Source organism: Stenella coeruleoalba (genome assembly GCF_951394435.1).
Source record: "Stenella coeruleoalba genome assembly, chromosome: 10".
Taxonomy (NCBI): Eukaryota; Metazoa; Chordata; class Mammalia; order Artiodactyla; family Delphinidae; genus Stenella; species Stenella coeruleoalba.
In genome coordinates, this window is record NC_137156.1 from 67661466 (window position 1) to 67682966 (window position 21501).

The 21501-nt window shown below is 38.4% G+C and overlaps 1 protein-coding gene across 6 annotated transcripts in view; it reads left to right on the plus strand.

Annotated features, from left to right (window-relative positions):
• Positions 1 to 21501, plus strand: part of DOCK3 (dedicator of cytokinesis 3) — a 408834-nt gene that overhangs the window by 40424 nt on the left and 346909 nt on the right. For all 6 annotated transcript variants that reach the window (XR_013830244.1, XM_079934759.1, XM_079934762.1 and 3 more), the window contains exon 2: positions 1410 to 1493. Coding sequence is in view for 5 of the 6 variants with exons in the window: in XM_079934759.1 (XP_079790885.1) it covers positions 1410 to 1493 (84 nt within the window). In the remaining variant the exon portion in view is untranslated. The remainder of the gene's footprint in view (positions 1 to 1409; positions 1494 to 21501) is intronic.

A 21501-nucleotide genomic window follows, 5' to 3' on the forward strand; every position in this document is an offset into this window, starting at 1 on the left:
ATAGTGGCTGTATCAATTTACATTCCCACCACCAGGGTAGGAGGGTTCCCTTTTCTCCACACCCTCTCCAGCATTTATTGTTTGTAGATTTTTTGGTGATGGCCATTCTGACCGGTGTGAGATGATATCTCATTGTAGTTTTGTTTTGCATTTCTCTAATGATTAATGATGTTGAGCATTCTTTCACGTGTTTGTTGGCAATCTGTCTGTCTTCTTTGGAGAAATGTCTATTTAGGTCTTTTGCCCATTTTTGAATTGGGTTTTTTTTTTTTAAAAGATTTTCTATCTGTGATCATGAGACAGATTGGCCTGTAACTTTCCTTTCTTATAATGTCTTTGTCAGCTTTTACTTTCATGCTGAGTTAAAAATGAATTCTCTTTTCCCTATTTCCTAGAGGGACTTATTTGTGGTTGGCGTTTCTTCTCCAGATGTTTGGGCAAATTCGCTGGTAGAGTAGTCAGGACTTGTTATTTCATTTGTGGGAAAATTTTAGATACAGATTCACTTTTGTTTAATAGATACAGGACTATTCAAGTTTTTAACTGCTCTGTCAGTTTTTGTAAAGTTGATCTTTCTACAAATTTATCCATCTATTCTAAATTTTCTAATTTTTTGTTATAAAGTTTTATCTAATGTCCTTTTATACATCATTTAATTATTACATTAATGTTTTTATTGGTGATACTGATAATTTATACCTTTTCTCTCTCTTTTTTTTTTTGATCAGTCTTGCTTACGTGTCTATCAGTGTTAGTGTTTTCAAAGAACTAATTTTAGATTATAAGGCTTGATATATGATAGTGTACATCCTTTAAGATTGACAAGCCTTTTCTTGGTTCTTTGTATTATGTAAATTTTAGAATCATTTTATCAGTTTTCTAAAAATAAAAGTATGTGGGATTTTGATGAGTATAGATTTTCTCTGTTGTACATTTGCTTTTTACTTCATTAATTTTTGTTTTATTGTGGGGATTCTGTTTTTCAAAGCATAATCATTTATTTGGTGATCCTTTTAAAAATATCTATTTGTCTGTTTATAGTAGATAATAAGCTTCTAATGATCATTTTTTCTTAATTGATACATACTTGCCCAGAAAGAACAGGCAAACACAAGATATGCTGGGGGGGAGAGAGAGGGAGACTCTGTTTATAGAAATGTTTTCACATACATGCATGCATGCACACACCTCTAAGTAATAGTGATTTTGCCGAAGTATACCTCAGTGTTCTGAACCATTTAATATTACCTTTCAAAATATAGATTAAGTTGAAAGGGACTTACATATTTGAAAAATGAATTAGAAGGGAGAGTATATACTTAAGAAAATTTAGTGCTAACTTTCATCGACACTGACCCTGTCTCACTGTTTTAAAATGCTAATTGACATGTTTATTCTTGTTTTTCTAGTGATATGCAGCTTTCGAGGATCTGTCCCTCAAGGATTGGTCTTAGAAATAGGAGAAACAGTCCAGATTCTTGAAAAATGTGAAGGTAAGTGGACCCATAAATTGTAAAACACAAATGGTGATCATTTTTGGCAGTATGATATGCATTTATTTTGTAGTATGAGGTTATAAGCAATCATTTTGAAGCTGTAATTAATCACATTATGATACACTGCTATAAAATCATTCCTGATCTATGTTCAGCATAAAGGATGAGCTATTTTGGCTCTAATCTAATAGTGACAAATAACTATTGTTGGCTGTCAGAAAATGATTTTTTTTTAATTTTTAAATTTTATTTTATTTATTTTTTTTATACAGCAGGTTCTTATTAGTCATAAATTTTATACACATCAGTGTATACATGTCAATCAGAACATGATTTTTACATACTATATCAAATGCTTAGTTTTGATTTCCTACAATCGAATAGGTAATATTTCGCTACTGATTATCTGCATTTGAATAGAATCGAAGTGTAATCAGTTCATTTTTATATTTCTGTCTGATTGGCTGGACATGATCAGTCGTAATTAAAGCAAGGCAGTAAATGTGCTCAAATGAAGTTTGGCCTGACTGTCTTCTTCTGTGACATATTTGGGTATTTCTGCTATAATATTTATGCATTATTGAAAAATATCACATTCTTCAAAATTATGCACTGAAGTCAGCAAGATATGTGGAAAAAATATAGTTCCGGAGAAATCACCCACAATCAGAGCATGGACAAAAACAAAATTGATACCAAAATTGATAGCAGTTCAGCATGACTAGAAGCCACCTCAAATTATATAACAGAGTAGAAATGTTGCTATGTGGGCATGGAGATAGTACACGTGGAAGTTGAACTCTGATCCAGTTACTGTTCAGATGGGTATGGGAGTAAGTGCAACCTACTATGACCCAGGATACGTTTAAGTTGGGGAGTACACTTTTCTGGAAAGGGAGCTCTAGTGCAGGATGCATTTTAATAATTTTAAAGCAGAAGTATAAATAAAAACCCCTTCATGATAAAAAAAACTCTTAGCAAAATAAGAATAGAAGGGAGTTTTCCTAATCTGATAAAGGATATCTAAAAGCCTACAGCAAACATCATTTTCAGTAGTGAAATATTGAAAGATTTCCAACTGACATCTAGAAATGAGACTATTATAAATTAAGACATTGTGGTTTGGGGGCAAAGACAGAATAATGAAACAGAGGGTCCAGAAATAGACCATCATGTTTATCATCCAGTGATATATGAAAAAGGTGGTATTGCAGTGCAGTGGGGAAATGATGTCCTTTACAATAAGTGATGCTGGGCTGATTGGAATGAAAAATGATGGCCTAGTCAATAAATGGTATTGGGTCAATATTGAAACCAATGAATCTTGAACCTAACTTCACAGCATATGCTCCAGATTCAATTCCAGATGGATGGTAGAATGTGAAATGTAAAACAATCATGCACCTTAAAGGAAGCATAGGAAAATACTCTTTTTAACCTAGGGGTAGACAAAGGTTTTTTATTGATAAGTTGTACTTTATTAAAATGAAGATATGTTGTTCAAAAGATATCATTAAGGAGAGGGAGAAGACAAGTCACAGAGTGAAAGAGCTATTTGGTAAAGGACATGTCTTCACATGGTGTTTGTCTTTCTCTTTCTGACTTATTTTGCTTAGTATGATAATCTCTAGGTCCATCCATTTAGCCGCAAATGGCATTATTTCATTCTTTTTTATGACTGAGTAATATTCCATTGTATATGTATACTACATCTTCTTTATCCATTCATCTATTGGTGGACATTTAGGTGGTTTCCATATCTTGGCTATTGTAAGTAGTGCTGCTGTGAACATAGGGGTACATGTATCTTTTCGAATTATGGTTTTCTCCGGATACATGCCCAGGAGTGGGATTGCTGGATCATATGGCAACTCTACTTTTAGTTTTTTGTGGAAGCTCCATACTCTTCTCCATAGTGGCTGCACCAGTTTACATTCCCACCAACAGTGTAAGAGGATTCCCTTTTCTCCACACCCTCTCCAGCATTTGTCAGACATCTTTTCTGACTTCACTGGTATGAAATTAGGAATTAACTACAAGAAGAAAGCTGAGGGCTTCCCTGGTGACACAGTGGTTGAAAGTCTGCCTACTGATGCAGGGGACACGGGTTCGTGCCCGGTCTGGGAGGATCCCACATGCCGCGGAGCAGCTGGGCCCGTGAGCGATGGCCGCTGAGCCTGCGCGTCCAGAGCCTGTGCTTCGCAGCAGGAGAGGCCACACAGTGAGAGGCCCATGTACTGCAAAAAAAAAAAAAAAAGAAGAAAACTGAAAGAAAAAAGAAAGCCCACAAACATATGGAGACTAAACAACATGCTACTAAACAATCAATGGGTCATTGAAAAGTCAAAGAGGAAATCAAAAATTACCTGGAGACAAGTGAAAATGGAAACACAGTGATCCAAAATCTGTGGGATGAAGATAAAACAGTTCTAAGAGGGAAGATCATAGTGATACAAGCCTACTTCATGATACAAGAAAAATCTCAAACAATCAAAATATACATTTAAAGAAACTAGAAAAAGAAGAACAAGCAAAGCCCACGGTTAGTAGAATAAAGGAAATAAAAGATCAGAGTGGAAATAACTGAAATAGAGACTAAAAAACAATAGAGAAGATCAATGAAACTAAGAGTTAGTTCTTTGAAAATATATACAGAATTGATAAACATTTAGTTAGATTCATCAAGAATTAAAGGAGACAGGGCCCAAATAAATAAAATCAAGGATAAAAGAGGAGAAGTTGCAACCAACACCATACATACAGAAGACTATAAGCGATTACTATGAACAATTATACACTAATAAAATGGATAACATAGGAGAAATGGATAAATTCCTGGAAACGTACAGATTCCCAAGACTGAATCAGAAAGAAATAGAAAATATGAACAGACTGATTACCAGTAATGAAATTGAATCAGTAATAAAAAACTTCCAACAAGCAAAAGTCCAGGACCAGATGGCTTCACAGGCGAATTCTACCAAACATTTAAAGAATAGTTAACACTTTTATTTTTCAAACTATTCAGAAACATCAATGAGGAAGGAACACTTCTGAACTCATTCTATGAGGCCAGCACATCCTTATAACAAAACCAGAGACATCACACACACACACAAAATTACAGGCCAGTATCACTGATGAATATAAATGCAAAAATCTACAACAAAATATTATCAAATAAAATTCAACAATACATTACAAGGATCATACACCATGATCAAGTGGGATTTATCCCAGGGTTGCAAGGATGGTACAATATCTGCAAATCAATCAAGATACACCACATTATCAGATTGAAGAATAAAAATCATATCATCTCAATAGATGCAGAAAATGCATTAGCCAAATTCAGTGTCTGTTTATGACAAAAACTGTCAACAAAGTAGGTATAGAGGGAACCTACCTCAACATAATAAAGGCCATGCATATATTAAATCCCACAGGTAACATCATACCCAATGGAGAAGTCTGAAGGCTTTTGCTGTAAGATCAGGAGTAAGACAAGGATCCTTACTTTCACCACTTTCATTCAACATAGTATTGGAAGTTATTGCCACAGCAGTTAGGCAAAAAAACAAAAACAAAAAAAGGAATCAGAATTGGAAAGGAAGAAATAAAACTGTCATTGTTTGTCGGTGGCATGATACTATATATAGAAAACCCCAAAGATTTCACAAAAAAACTTATTCAGGACTTCCCTGGTGGCGCAGTGGTTGAGAGTCCGCCTGCCAACGCAGGGGACACAGGTTTGTGCCCCGGTCCGGGAAGGTACCACATGCCGCGGAGTGGCTGGGCCCGTGAGCCATCGCCACTGAGCCTGCACATCTGGAGCCTGTGCTCCTCAACGGGAGAGGCCACAACAGTGAGAGGCCCGCATACTGCAAAAACAAACAAACAAAAAAAGCTGTTATTCAGTAAGTGAATTGTTATTCAAAAACTGACTTCAATAGGTGACTTCAGGAAAATTGCAGTATACAAAATTAATGTATAGAGGTCTGTTGCATCTATTTTAACAACGAACTATCAGAGGAATCAACAAAGTGATCCCATTTATAAATGCATCAAAAAGAGTAAAATACCTGGGAATAAATTTGACCAAGGAGGTGAATGACCTGTACTCTGAAAACTATGACATTGATGAAAGAAAGTGTAGACAAGACAAACAAATGGAAAGATGTACTATGTGCATGGATTGGACAAATCAATATCATGAAAATGACCATACTGCCCAAGGCATTCTACAGATTCAGTGCAGTCCCTATCAGAATACCAAAGGCATTTTCACAGAACTAGAACAGATAATCCTAAAATTTGCATGGAACCACAAAAGACCCTGTATAGTCAAAACAATGTTGAGAAGGAAGAACAAAGCTGGAGGTGTCATGCTCCCAGGCTTGAAACTGTACTACAAAGGTATAGTAATCCAAACAGTATGGTACTGGCACAAAAACAGACACACAGATCAATGGAACACAGTAAAGAGCCCAGAAATCAACGTATACTTGCATGGTCAATTAATCTATGACAAAGGAGGCAAGAATATACAGTGGAGAAAAGACAACCTGTTCAATAAATAGTGTTTGGAAAACTGGACACCTACATGCAAAAGAATCAAACTGGACCACTTTCTCATACTGTATACAACGCCCCCCTCAAAATCAGTTAAAGACTTAATTGTAAGACATGAAACCATAAAAGTCATAGAAGAAAATGTAGGTAGTATGCTCTTTGACATTGATCTTAGCAGTATTTTTTTGATCTGTCTTCTCAGGCAAGGGAAACAAAAGCAAAAATAAACAAATGAGACTACATCAAACTGAAAAGCTTTTGCACAGCGAAGGAAACCATCAACAAAACAAAAAGCCTACTGAATGGGAGAATATATTTGCCAATAATAGATAAGGGGTTGATATCCAAAATATATAAAGAACTCTTAATACTCATTGTCAAAAAAACCCAAACAACCCAATTAAAAAGTAGGCAGAGGACCTGAGTAGATATTTTTCCAAAGAAGACATACAGATGGCCAGCATGCACATGAGAAGATGTTCAACATCACTGAACATCAGGGAAATGCAAATTAAAACCGTAATGATACCACCTCACAACTGTGAGAATGGCTGTTATAAAGAAGACAAGAAACAACTAGTGTTGATAAGGATGTGGAGAAAAGGGAGCTATCGTGCACCATTGATGGGAATGTAAATTAGTGTAGCCACTATGGGAAACAGTATGGAGGTTCCTCAAAAAATTAAAAATAGAACTACCATATGATCCAGTAATTCCATTTATGGGTCTTTATCAGAAGAAAATGAAAACAGTGTTTTGAAAAGATATATGTACCCCTATGTTCATTGAAGTACTATTTACACTAGCAAAGATATGGGAGCAATCTAAGTGTCCATTACTCTGGGATATTACTCAGCCATAAAAAAGAATATGATCTTGCCATTTGTGACAGCATGGATGAACCTAGAGGGTATTATGCTAAGTGAATCAAATCAGACAGGAAAAACAAATATGATATGATGTTACTCATATGTGGAATCTAAAAAACAAAGAAGAAAAGAAACAAAACAAGACAGGAATGGGGCTTCCCTGGTGGTGCAGTGGTTGAGAATCTGCCTGCCAATGCAGGGGATGTGGGTTCGTGCCCCGGTCTGGGAGGATCCCACATGCTGCGGAGCGGCTGGGCCCGTGAGCCATGGCCGCTGGGCCTGCGCGTCCGGAGCCTGTGCTCTGCAGCGGGAGAGGCCACAACAGTGAGAGGCCCGCGTACCACAAGGAAGGAAAAAAAAAGTACAAAAACAAGACAGGAAAAGACTCATGGATACAGAGAATAAACTGGTTGTTCCCATAGGGGAGGCGGTGGAGGGATGGATGAAATAGGTGAAGGGGATTAAGAGGTACAGATTTCCAGCTATAAAATAAATAAGTCATGGGGATGTAATGTACACATAGGGAATATAGTCAATAATATTGTAGCAGCTTTTTATGGTGATGGATAGTAACTTGACTTATTTTGGTGATTATTTGATAATGTATAAACATATGAAATCACTGTGTTGTATACCTGAAGCTAATATAATATTGTATGTTAATTATAACTCAATAAAACAAAATAAGACAGTTCAGTAGAAAAATAGGCAAAAGGCTTGGATAGGCTCCTCACAAAACAGATATTCTGATGGTTCATAAACATATGGGAAGGTATGTAGTCTCATTCATCAGGGAAATGCAAATTAAAACCACAATGAGATATCACCACACGGCACTAGCATGACTAAAATTCAAAACACTGGCAATACCAAGTGCTGGTAAGGAATTGGAACAACTGATACTTCCATACACTGCTGGTGGGAGAGAAAATGGCTTAACTACTTTGGAAAACTCTTTGGCACTATTTACAAAAGTTGAATGTACGGGTACCTTATGATTCAGCATGTCTACTCATAGGTGTAAATCCAACAGCAAAATACATATGTAAAATGTTAGCAGCAGTTGTATTCATAATTGCTCTGAACTGTAAAAAAACAAACTGCTCATCAGCAGTAGAATGGGCAGATAAATTATGATATATTCAGATAACTGAAAGTGACACAAGAAGGAAAATGAATGAGTTATTGCTACACAAAACAATACAGATGAACATCACAGATAGAATCTTTACAACAGGAGCCAGATGTAAGAGTTCATGCTGTTATGGTTTCAATGAAAGTACATAAAATACAGAACCAGGTAAAACTAATAGCTGGTGATGTTTGTCAGAGAGTAGTTAGATAACCACTTTTATATCTGGCTTTTTATTTTTTTAAATTTTTATTTATTTTTTTAATATCTGGCTTTTTAAATCAAGAGTGTATCTGTGATATCGTTGTGTGTAGCAGCAATTCATCCATTTTCCTTTATATATCACATTCAATTTGAAGGTGTGTCTGTGTGTGTGTTAGTGACGGGAAGAGACATGAGTGGCTTTGGGATGCTGCTCATATTTTATTTACTGGGTGGTGGGCATATAGGTACATACTCTTTGTAAATTTGTTTAGCTGTAGACTAATGATTTGCATACTTATGGATGTTACATATCAGCAAAAAATTTGCTTAAAAACAGGAGATCCTTGTAAAAATAGATAAAAATGTAGAGATAGAACAACATGGATGAATTTAAAAAATATTGTGTTGAACAAAAGAGCCGGATATAAAAGATTACATTCTGATTGATTGTATTAATATGAAAGAACAAGCAACATTACAGATGTATGGTCATGCAAATCAGGATAGTGATTGCCTCTGGGAGAGGGTTGTCTGGAAAGAGACATGAGGGAACTTTTAGGGTGATTGAAAAGTTCTGTGTCTTAATGAAATATGGGTGTTATATGTTACGTGGGTGTTACATTTGTCAAAGCTCTGATTTGCATCACCAGCCCCGTAGGAGTAGGTATTGGGACCTGTTCTTAGTTTGATGTTCATCTCTGTCCTCAGCAAAGTGTGGGTCCCTGAATCCTAAACTGGCCTTGTCCAAACTCCCCAGGGAATGATGCTTGGTTTTTCTGATAGCGTGGGGGTAGAGGGATGTTTGTCTTACATTGTGGGCAGAATAAAGAAGAACTGCAGTGTTTTGACTATTTTTCTTAAAGAGTTTCAAGTAGTCCTTTTGTTTTCAACCCCATACCACACCTAGACCTTACATTTTCCCCTATTTCCCAGCTTTGTTGAGATATAAATTGATGTATAACATTGTATAAATTTAAGGTGTACAGTGTGATGATTCGATATACATACATATTGTGAAATGTTTATTATTGTAAGGTTAGCTAACAAATATTTTACCTCACATAATTACCATTTTGTGGTTATGGTGAAAACATTAAAGCTCTACTCTCACAGCAAATTGTTTTTTAAGATTTATTTTTTATTTATTTATTTTTGGCTGCGTCGGGTCTTAGTTGCGGCACGCAGGATCTTCATTGAGGCATGTGGAGTCTTTCGTTGCAGTGCGTGGGCTCTTCATTGCGGGGCGCGGGCTTCTCTCTAGTTGTGGTGTGCAGGTTCTCTCTTCTTCAGTTGTCTCACAGCAATTTCTAAGTATACAATACAGTATATATATATATATATATATATATATATATATATATATATATATATATATATATTTTGCGGTACGCGGGCCTCTCACTGTTGTGGCCTCTCCCGTTGCGGAGCACAGGCTCCGGACGCGCAGGCTCAGCGGCCATGGCTCATGGGCCCAGCTGCTCCGCGGCATGTGGGATTCTCCCAGACCGGGGCACGAACCTGTGTCCCCTGCATCGGCAGGCGGACTCTCAACCACTGCGCCACCAGGGAAGCCCCATACAATACAGTGTTTTTAACTGTAGTCACCATGCTGTACATTACATCCCTGAAACTTACTCATCTTATAACTGGAAGTTTGTAACCCCTTGACTAACATCTCCCCATTTCTCCTACTACTCAGCCCCTGGCAACTATTGTACTCTGTGTTCCTGTGAGTTTGGCTTTTTTTTTTTAAAGATTCCACATATAAGTGAGATCGTACAGTGTTTGTCTTTCTCTTTCTGACTTATTTCACTTAGCACAGTGCCCTCAAGATCCATCCATGTTGTCTCAAATGGTAAAATTTCCTTGTTTCAAGTGGCTGAATAATATCCCATTGTGTTTGTGTGAGATATATTTATATCTATCTCACATTTTCTTTGTTCATTCATCTGTCTATGGACACAGGTTGTTTCCATGTCTTGGCTATTGTGAGTAATGCTGCAACGGACATGGGATATCTTTGAGATAGTGATTTGATCTTCTTTGGATACATACCCAGTGGTGGGATTGCTGGATTGTATGGTAGTTCTAGTTCCTCAGTTTTTTGAGGAACTTCCCTATTGTTTTCCATACTGACTCTACCAGTTTACATTCCCATCACCAGTGCACCAGGGTTCCTTCTCCACATCCTTCTCAGCATTTGTTATCTCTTATCTTTTTGATGATAGCCATTCTAACAGGTGTGAGATGATATCTCATTGTGGTTGTGATTTGCATTTCCCTGATGATTAGTGATGTTGTGCACCCTTTTATGTACCTGTTGGCCATTTGTATGTCTTCTTTGGAAAAATGTCTATTCAAGTCCTCTACCTGATTTTTAGTCGGATTGTTTTTTGGTATTTGAATTGTATGAGTGCCGAATATATTTTGGATGTTAACTCTTTCTCAGATAATATGATTTGCAAATATAATTGACTCTTGAACAACATGGGTTTGAACTGCAAGGGTCCACTTATATGCCAGTTTTTTCAATAGTGCTTACTATAGTATTACACAATCCTTGGATGATTGAATTTGTGGATGTGGAACCACGGATATGGAGGAGCCACAATATGGAGGAACTGCATACGTGGAGGGTTGACTGTAAGTTACATGCACATTTTCGACTGCATGGAGGGTTGGCGCATGCCATGTTAAACCCCTTGACGTTCAAGGGTCAGTTGTATTTTCTCCTACTCCAGATGTTACCTGGACATTTTGTTGATTGTTTCTTTGCTGTGCAGAAGCTTTTTCGTTTGATGTAGTCCCACTTATTAATTTTTGCTTTTCTTGTTTGTGCTTTTGGCACTGTATCCAAAAAATAATTGCTAACACTAATGTCAGGGTGCATTTTCCCTATTAGGAATTTTATGGTTTCAGGTCTTACTGTTTAAGTCTTTAATCCATATCAAGTTAATTTTTGTGAGTGATTTAAGATAGGGGTCCAATTCTTTTGCATGTGTATATCCAGTTTTTCCAACACCATTTATTGAAGAGACTGTCCTTTTCCTATTGAGTATTCTTCATTCTGTTGCCAAATATTACTTGACCATATATTCATGGGTTTACTTCTGAACTCTCAGTTATTCTTTTGTTTTTTGTTTTTTTTGCCTCCAACTTTGCCCTTTCTCAAGATTGTGTTGGCTATTCAGAGTCTTTTGTGGTTCCTTATGAATTTTAGGATTGTTTTTTCTATTTCTGTGAAAAATGTCATTGGAATTTTGATAGAGATTGCATTGAATCTATAGGTAGCTTTGAGTAGTATGTATATTTTATTAATATCAGCTATTCCAATCTATTGACACAGAATATTTTTTCATTTATGTATGTTCTTGAATTTCTTTCCTCAGTGTCTTATAGTTTTTGGTGCATAGATCTTTTACTTCCTTGGTTAAATTTATTCCTCTTTTTTTGTTTTTGATGCTATTGTAAGTGGAATTGCTCCTTTTTTTTTTTCCTATCTTTAAAAAATTTTTTTAATTAAAAAAATAAAAAAAGTCTTTTATTGGCGTATAGTTGCTTTACAATGTGTTAGTTTCTGCTGTACAGCCAAGTGAATCAGCTATATGTAGACATACACCCCCTCTTTTTTGGATTTCCTTCCCATTTAGGTCACCACAGAGCATTGAGTAGAATTCCCTGTGTTATATAGTAGGTTCTCATTAGTTATCTATTTTATACTAGTAGTGTATACATGTCAATCCCAAACTCCCACTTCATCCCACTTCCCCCTTCCCCCCTTGGTATCCATACTTTTTTTTAAAAAAATTAATTATTTATTTATTTTAGGCTGCATTGGGTCTTTGTTGCTGCACGTGGGTTTTTTCTAGTTGCGGCAAGCGGGGCTACTCTTGTTGCGGTTTGTGGCCTTCTCATTGCGGTGGCTTCTCTTGTTGCGGAGCATGGCCTCTAGGTGTGCGGGCTTCAGTAGTTGTGGCTCGCAGGTTCTAGAGCGCAGGCTCAGTAGTTGTGGTGCACAGGCTTAGTTGCTCCGTGGCATGTGGGACCTTCATGGACCAGGGTTTGAACCCATGTCCCCTGCATTGGCAGGCGGGTTGTTAACCATGGCGCCACCAGGGAATCCCCTATTTTTGTTTTTATTTTCATTACTCTAGCAGGTGGATCAAAAAAGATCTTGCTGTGATTTATTTCAAAGTGTGTTCTGCCTGTATTTTCCTCTAAGAGTTTTATAGTGTCCAGCCTTACATTTAGGTCTTTAATCCATTTTGAGTTTATTTTTGTGTATGGTGTTAGGGAGTGTTCTAATTTCATACTTTTACATGTAGCTGTCCAGTTTTCCCAGCACCACTTATTGAAGAGACTGTCTTTTCTCCATTGTATATTCTTGCCTCCTTTGTCATAGATTAGGTGACCATATGTGCATGGGTTTATCTCTGGGCTTTCTCTCCTGTTCCATTGATCTGTATTTCTGTTTTTGTGCCAGTACCATATTGTCTTGGTTACTGTAACTTTGTAGTATAGTCTGAGGTCAGGGAGCCTGATTCCTCCAGCTCCATTTTTCTTTCTCAAGATTGCTTTGTCTATTCGAGGTCTTTTGTGTTTCCACACAAATTGTGATTTTTTTGTTCTAATTCTGTGAAAAATACCATTGGTAATTTGATAGAGATTGCATTGAATTTGTAGATTGCTTTGGGTAGTATAGTCATTTTCAGAATATCGATTCTTCCAATCCAAGAACATGGTATATCTCTCCATCGGCTTGTGTTGTCTTTTATTTCTTTCATCAGTATCTTATAGTTTTCTGAGTACAGGTCTTTTGCCTTCTTAGGTAGGTTTATCCCTAGAATATTTTATTCTTTTTGTTGCAGTGGTAAATGGGATTGTTTCCTTAATTTCTTTTTCTGATCTTTCGCTGTTAGTATATAGGAATGCAAGAGATTTCTGCATATAAATTTTGTATTCTGCAACTTTACGAAATTCATTGATTAGTTCTAGTAGTTTTCTGGTGGCACCTTTAGGATTTTCTATGTCTAGTATCATGACAGCGGCAAACAGTGACAGTTTTAATTCCTCTTTTCCAACTTGGATTCTTTTTATTTCTTCTTCTTCTCTAATTGCCGTGGCGAGGACTTCCAAAACTATGTTGAATAATAGTGGTGAGAGTGGACATCCTTGTCTTGTTCCTGATCCTAGTGGAAATGCTTTCAGTTTTTCACCATTGAGAATGATGTTTGCTGTGAGTTTGTCATATATGGCCTTTATTATGTTGAGGAGAGTTCCCTCTACGCCCACTTTCTGTAGAGTTTTTTTTTTTATCATAAATGGTTGTTGAATTTTGATGAAAGCTTTTTCTGCATCTATTGAGATGATCATATGTTTTTTGTCCTTCAGTTTGTTAATATGGTGTATCACATTGATTGATTTGCGTATACTGAAGAATCTTTGCATTCCTGGGATAAACCCCACTTGATCATGGTGTATGATCCTTTTAATGTGCTGTTGGATTCTGTTTGCTAGTATTTTGTTGAGGAGTTTTGCATATGTTCATCAGTGATATTGACCTGAAGTTTTCTTTTTTTGTGGCATCTTTGTCTGGTTTTGGTATCAGGGTAATGGTGGCCTCATAGAATGAGTTTGGGAGTGTTTCTCCCTCTGCTATATTTTGGAAGACTTTGAGAAGGATAGGTGTTAACTCTTCTCTAAATGTTTGATAGAATTCACCTGTGAAGCCATCTGGTCCTGGGCTTTTGTTTGTTTGTGCTTTTAATCACAGTTTCAATTTCAGTGCTTGTGATTGGTCTGTTTACATTTGCTATCTCTTCCTGGTTCAGTCTCCGAAGGTCGTGCTTTTCTAACAACTTGTCCATTTCTTCCAGGTTGTCCATTTTATTGGCATATAGTTGCTTGTAGTAATCTCTCATGATCCTTTGTATTTCTGCAGTGTCAGTTGTTACTTCTCCTTATTCTATTTGAATTCTATTAATTGGAGTCTTCTCCCTTTTTTTCTTGAAGAATCTGGCTAATGGTTTATCAATTTTATCTTCTCAAAGAACCAGCTTTTAGTTTCAGTGATTTTTGCTATCGTTTCCTTCATTTCTTTTTCATTTATTTCTGATCTGATCTTTATGATTTCTTTCCTTCTGCTAACTTTGGAGTTTTTTTGTTCTTCGCTCTCTAATTGCTTTAGGTGTAAGGTTAGGTTGTTTATTTGAGATGTTTCTTATTTCTTAAGGTAGGATTGTATTGCTATAAACTTCCCTCTTAGAACTGCTTTTGCTGCATCCCATAGGTTTTGGACCATCGTGTTTTCATTGTCATTTGTTCTAGGTATTTTTTGATTTCCTCTTTGATTTCTTCAGTGATCTCTTGGTTATTCAGTAGTGTATTGTTTAGCCTCCATGTGTTTGTATTTTTTACAGATTTTTTCCTGTAATTGATATCTAGTCTCATAGCGTTGTGGTCAGAAAAGATACTTGATACGATTTAAAATTTCTTAAATTTACCAAGGCTTGATTTGTGACCCAAGATATGATCTATCCTGGAGAATGTTCCATGAGCACTTGAGAAGAAAGTGTAATCTGCTCTTTTTGGATGGAATATCCTATAAATATCAATTAAGTCCATATTGTATAATGTATCATTTAAAGCTTGTGTTTCCTTGTTTATTTTCATTTTGGATGATCTGTCCATTGGTGAAAGTGGGGTGTTACAGTCCCCAAATATTATTGTGTTACTGTTGATTTCCCCTTTTATGGCTGTTAGCATTTGCCTTATGTATTGAGGTACTCCTATGTTGGGTGCATAAATATTTGCAGTTGTTATATCTTCTTCTTGAATTGATCCCTTGACCATCATGTTCTGTCCTTCTCTGTCTCTTTTAATAGTCTTTATTTTAAAGTCTGTTTTGTCTGATATGAGAATTGCTACTCCAGCTTTCTTTTGATTTCCATTTGCATGGAATATCTTTTTCCATCCCCTCACTTTCAGTCTGTATGTGTCCCTAGGTCTGAAGTGGGTCTCTCGTAGATAGCATATGTACGGGTCTTGTTTTTGTATCCATTCAGCCAGTCTATATCTTTTGGTTGGCGCATTTAATCCAGTTACATTTAAGGTAGTTATTCATATATATGTTCTTATTACCATTTTCTTAATTGTTTTGGGCTTGTTATTGTAAGTCTTTTCCTTCTCTTGTATTTCCTGCCTAGAGAAGTTCCTTTAGCATTTGTTGTAGAGCTGGTTTGGTGGTGCTGAATTCTCTTAGCTTTTGCTTGCCTCTAAAGGTTTCAATTTCTCCGTCGAATCTGAATGAGATCCTTGCTGCGTAGAGTAATCTTGGTTGTAGGTTTTTCCCTTTCATCACTTTAAATATGTCCTGGCACTCCCTTCTGGCTTGCAGAGTTTCTGCTGAAAGATCAGCTGTTAACCTTATGGGAATTCCCTCATACGTTAATTGTCACTTTTCCGTTACTGCTTTTAATATTTTTTCTTTGTATTTAATTTTTGATAGTTTGATTGTTATGTGTCTTGGTGTGTTTCTCTGGATTTATCCTGTATGGGACACTCTGTGCTTCCTGGACTTGATTGACCATTTCCTTACCCATATTAGGGAAGTTTTTAAACTATAATCTCTTCAAATATTTTCTCAGTCCCTTTTTTTTGCTCTTTTTCTTCTGGGACCCCTATAATTCGAATGTTGGTGCATTTTATGTTGTCCCAGAGGTCCCTGAGATTGTCCTCAATTATTTTCATTCCTTTTTCTTTATTCTGCTCTGTGGTAGTTATTTCCACTTTTTTATCTTCCAGGTCACTTATCCGTTCTTTTTCCCCAGTTATTCTGCTATTGATTTCTTCTAGAGAATTTTTAATTTCATTTATTGTGTTGTTCATCATTGTTTGTTTGCCCTTTAGTTCTTCTAGATCCGTGTTAAATGTTTCTTGTATTTTCTCCATTCTATTTCCAGGATTTTGGATCATCTTTCCTATCATTACTGTGAATTCTTTTTCAGGTAGACTGCCTATTTCCTCTTCATTTGTTTGGTCTGGTGTGCTTTTACCTTGCTTTTTCATCTGCTGTGTGTTTCTCTGTCTTCTCATTTTTCTTAACTTACTGTGTTTGGGGTCTCCATTTCGCAGGATGCATGTTTGTAGTTCCCGTTGTTTTTGGTGCCTGCTCCCAGTGGGTAAGGTTGGTTCAGTGGGTTTTGTAGGCTTCCTGGTGGAGGGGAATGGTGCCTGTGTCCTGGTGGATGAGGCTGGATCTTGTCTTTCTGGTGGGCAGGACTACGTATGGTGGTGTGTTTTGGTGTGTCTGTGAACCTATCACGATTTTAGTCAGTCTCTCTGCTAATGGGTGGGTTCGTGTTCCTGTCTTCCTAGTTGTTTGGCATAGGGTGTCCAGCACTGTAGCTTGCTGGTCACTGAGTGGAGCTGGGTCTTAGTGTTGAGATGGAGATCTCCTGGAGAGCTTTCGCCGTTTGATATTACATGGGGCCAGGAGGTCTTGGGTGGACCAGTGTCCTGAACTTGGCTCTCCCACCTCAGAGGCTCAGGCCTGACACCCGGCCAGAGCACCAAGACCTTGTCAGCCACATCACTCAGAAGAAGAGGGAGAAAAAGAAAGAGAGAGAGAGGGAGGGACGGAGGGAGGGAAAGAAAGAAAGAAAAAAATAATAGAAAAAATTATTAGAAATAAAAAAATAAAAAAGTAATTAAAAAAAAGAGAGAAAGAAGAGAGCAACCAAACCAAAATACAAATCCACCAAAGATAAAAGTACTAAAAACTATTCTTAAAAAACCAAACAACAAAACAAAACAAAACCAAAATGGACAGTCATAGCTCTAGGACAAATGGCAAAAGCAAAGCTACACAGACAAAATCACACAAAGAAGCGTACACATACACACTCACAAAAAGAGAAAAAGGAAAAAATTATATATATATATATATATATATATATAAAATAAAAAAAGAAAGAGAGCAACCAAATCAATAAAGAAATCTACCAATGATAATAAGCTCTAAATACTAAACTAAGGTAAACATAACACCAGAAACAAATTAGATGCAGAAAGCTAGCCCCAAGTCTACTGTTGCTCCCGAAGTCCACCACCTCAATTTTGGGATGGTTTGTTGTCTATTCAGGTATTCCACAGATACAGGGAACATGAAGTTGATTGTGGAGATATAATCTGTTTCTCCTGAGGCTGCTGGGAGGAATTCCCCTTTCTCTTTGCTGTTCACACAGCTCCTGGGGTTCAGCTTTGGATTTGGCCTTGCCTCTGTGTGTAGGTCACCTGATAGCATCTGTTTCCTACCCAGACAGGACAGCATTAATGGAGAGGCCGACTAGGGGGCTCTGGCTCACTGAGGCCTGGGGGAGAGAGGGGTATGGAATGCGGGGCAAGCCTCTGGTGGTAGACGTTGCAATAGCCTGAGGCACGCTGTGTGTTCTCCTGGGGAAGTTGTCCTTGGACCACGGGACCCTGGCAGAGGCAGGCTGCACAGGCTCCCAGGAGGGAAGGTGTGGATAGTGACCTGTGCTTGCACACAGGCTTCTTGGTGGCTGTAGCAGCAGCCTTAGCATTTCATGCCTGTCTCTGGGGTCCACGCTGATAGCTGCAGCTCGCGTCCGTCTCTGGAGCTTGTTTAGGCGGTGCTCTGAATCCCCTCTCTTTGTGCACCCTGAAACAGTGGTCTCTTGCCTCTTAGGCAGGTCCAGACTTTTCCCCGGACTCCCTCCCTCCTAGCTGTGGTGCACTAGCCCCCTTCAGGCTGTGTTCACCCAGCCAGCCCCAGTCCTCTCCCTGGGGTCTGACCTCTGAAGCCCAAGCCTCAGCTCCCAGCCCCCACCTGCCCCTGAAGGTGAACAGATGAGCATCTCAGGCTGGTGAGTGCTGGTCGGCACCAATCCTCTGTGTGGGAATCTCTCCGCTTTGCCCTCTGCACCCTTGTTGCTGTGCTCTCCTCTGTGGCTCCAAAGATTCTCCCCCACCCACTCCCCGTCCCTGCCAGTGAAGGAGCTTCCTAGTGTGTGGAAACTTTTCCTCCTTCACAGCTCCCTCCCAGAGGTGCAGGTTGTGTCTCTATTCTCTTGTCTTTGTTTTTTCTTTTGCCCTACCTCGGTATGTGGGAGTTTCTTGCCTTTTGGGAAGTCTGAGTTCTTCTGCCAGTGTTCAGTAGGTGTTCTGTAGGAGTTGTTCCACATGTAGATGCAGTTTTGATGTATTTGTGGGGAGGAAGGTGACCTCCATGTTTCATTTCTCTGCCATCTTGAAGGCACCCCCTCAACTGATTTTTAAAATTGATTTTTGTGTCTTGCAGCTTCAGTGAATTTATTTCTTAGTTCTAATAGTTTTTTTTTTGTGTGTGGAGTCTTTAGGATTTTCTGTATGTAGGATCATATTATCTGCAGGCCTTCTTGAACTCCTGATACCTTGAATTCCTATGATTTGCTAGGGGTTTGTGTTAAGAATTGACTCTTGTTGGCTTCTCTGCTTGTAGATAGGTTTTAGTATTTATCTGTTTGCCTTCAAGCTTCCAAATGTTTAAAGTGATTATTGTCTGCTGGTATCTAAATTACCTTTTCCTAGACTGTGTAAGTTTATTAATTAATATACAGTTTTTTTACTTACTGTCATTTTACTGAGGTTTTGGGAGAGAGCCGAGATGAACAATTTTTTTTTTTTTTGCGGTATGCGGGCCTCTCACTGTTGTGGCCTCTCCCGTTGCGGAGCACAGGCTCCGGACGCACAGGCTCAGTGGCCATGGCTCACGGGCCCAGCCGCTCCGCGGCCTGTGGGATCTTCCTGGACCGGGGTACGAACCCGTATCCGCTGCATCAGCAGGTGGACTCTCAACCACTGCGCCACCAGGGAAGCCCCGAGATGAACAATTTTGATTAATCTACTTTTTAATGCTAAAACCTGAAATTTAAAATTAAATTGAATGCATATTCATTGAGTTTACTAATGGCGAAACTTCTCATTGTGTTCTTTAATTCTTCTTTTTAATTCATTGAGCATCTTTATGGCCATTACCTTGAACTCTTTATTGGGTAGACTGCTTATCTTTGCTTTGCTTAGTTATTTTTCTGGGGTTTTGTCTTGTTGCTTTGTTTGGAGCATATTTGTCTATTCCCTCATTTTGCCTAATTCTCTGTTTTTATTTCTATGTATTATGTAGGTTGGTTACATTTCTTGATCTTGGCAAAATGGTCTTATGTAGGAGTTGTCCTATGGGTCCCAGCAGCGCATTCCCCTGTGGTCTTTAGAGTTATATGCTCTAGGGCTGCATGGGCATTTCTTTTGTGGCAGGGCCGACTACTGGGGGCAGTGTGGTAGGCAGGCTGATCTCTGGCCTGGTTGGTTGCCAGTCCCTGCCTAGTGCAGAGGCTGCTGGCCTACTGGTGCACCTGGCTGTGTTTCTTGGGGGTCCTGCACTGGTGCTAGTTTGCTGGTGGGTGTTGATGGGTTCTGGGTCATCTGGCTCTGGGGCCTGGGGGTTCCCAGGTCTGGTGCCAGGTTGCTGGTTGGTGGGACTGGGTGCTGGTATGGCTGACTGTAGTGCCCAGGGTGTCCCAGGGCTGGTGCCAGTTGGCTGGCGGGAAGGTAAGCCACCAATGCTAACAGGCTAGAGGGAGGACTCCAAATTGGTGCTTGCCAGCACCAGTGTCCTTGTATTGGAACAAGCTCCCCAAACAGGGTGCCACCCATGTCTGTGTCCTCATGGGGAAACTCAGTTGCTTCCTTCCTCTTTAGGAGGCTCTCCAAATCAGCAAATGGGTCTGACTCAGGCTCTTTTAAAATTTCTGCCTCTATTCTGGGTCTCAGAGCATGGGAGATTTTGCGTGAGCTTTTTAAGAACAGAGTCTCTGTTTCCTACAGCCCTCTGGCTCTCCTACATGCAAGTCCTACTGGCCTTCAAAGCCAGACATTTGGGGCTCATCTTTTTGCTGTAGGATCCCTGGGTTGGGGAAGCCTGATGTCGGGTTCGGATCCCTTGCTTCTTGGGGAGAACCTCTGCAGTTGTGATCATCTTTCTATTTGCAGGTTGCCTGCCCAGGAGTATGGGTCTTGACTGTACCACATTTCTGCCCCTCGTATCCATCTTGTTGTGGTTCTTTCTTAATATATTTTGTTGGGAAAATCATTTCTGCTGGTTTCGAGTTGTTCTTTCATTGATAGTTGCTCTGTAAATAGGTGTAATTTTGCTGTGCCTGTGGGAGGAGGTGAGCTCAGGGCCTTCCTGCTCCACCATCTTGGCCACTAAGGGGATTGGTTTTCCTTTTCTCATCTTGTTCTGCTTTAATATTTAGACCGAGAATCAGTATCAGCATCAACAAAGGAATGTTAACTTTCTGATACACATATAGAAATGAAACATGTTTCATTACTTCCAAGGTTATTGAAAAATTGTATAATAAATAATTAAAGAGACTCCTAGGTTGGGTACTACTTTTATTAGTCTCTGCTATACTTTGTTGGATAAATATTCCCTGTCACTTTCTAATGGCATGTAAAAATTTAAGTTTTATGGATAGTAAAAATTTTTCACCTTTCTGATAAGAAGAAAGAATTCTTATAATTATAAAGACTTCATTTTTATGAACTTTAGGAAATGATTTATGTATGAAAATTATCACAATTTCAAATCATAGTACTTAGTGTACAGTTTTGTACACTATTTTGTACAATATAGTTCGAAACACTTAACAGCATTACTTTTAAATGCCTTTGGTTGATTTTCCATTATGCTTGCAACTTGATGTTTAGAAGTAAGAGTTTTATAATAAACATTTGCGGGACTTCCCTGGTGATACAGTGGGTAAGACTGCGTTCCCAATGCAGGGGGCCCGGGTTCAATCCCTGGTTGGGAACTAGATCCTGCATGCATGCCGCAACTAAGAGTTTGCACGTTGCAACTAAGAGTACACATGCTGCAGCTAAGAAGTCTGCATGCCACAACTAAGAGCCCATGTGCCACAACTAAGACCCAGTGCAACCAAAATAAATATAAATAAACAAATAATAAATACATAAACAGAACTTATTAAAAAGTAGTCATTTGCTTTCTACCTACCATATTCTAGGTAATAGTAGTAGATATTGTACATTCGTTACTTCAGCTGATCCTCAGAATAACCATATGAAACATTATTACCTTTATATTTTAGTTCAAACTGAAGATCAGGAGGTTGAAGGGAACATAGGGGTATGTGGTAGAAAGAAG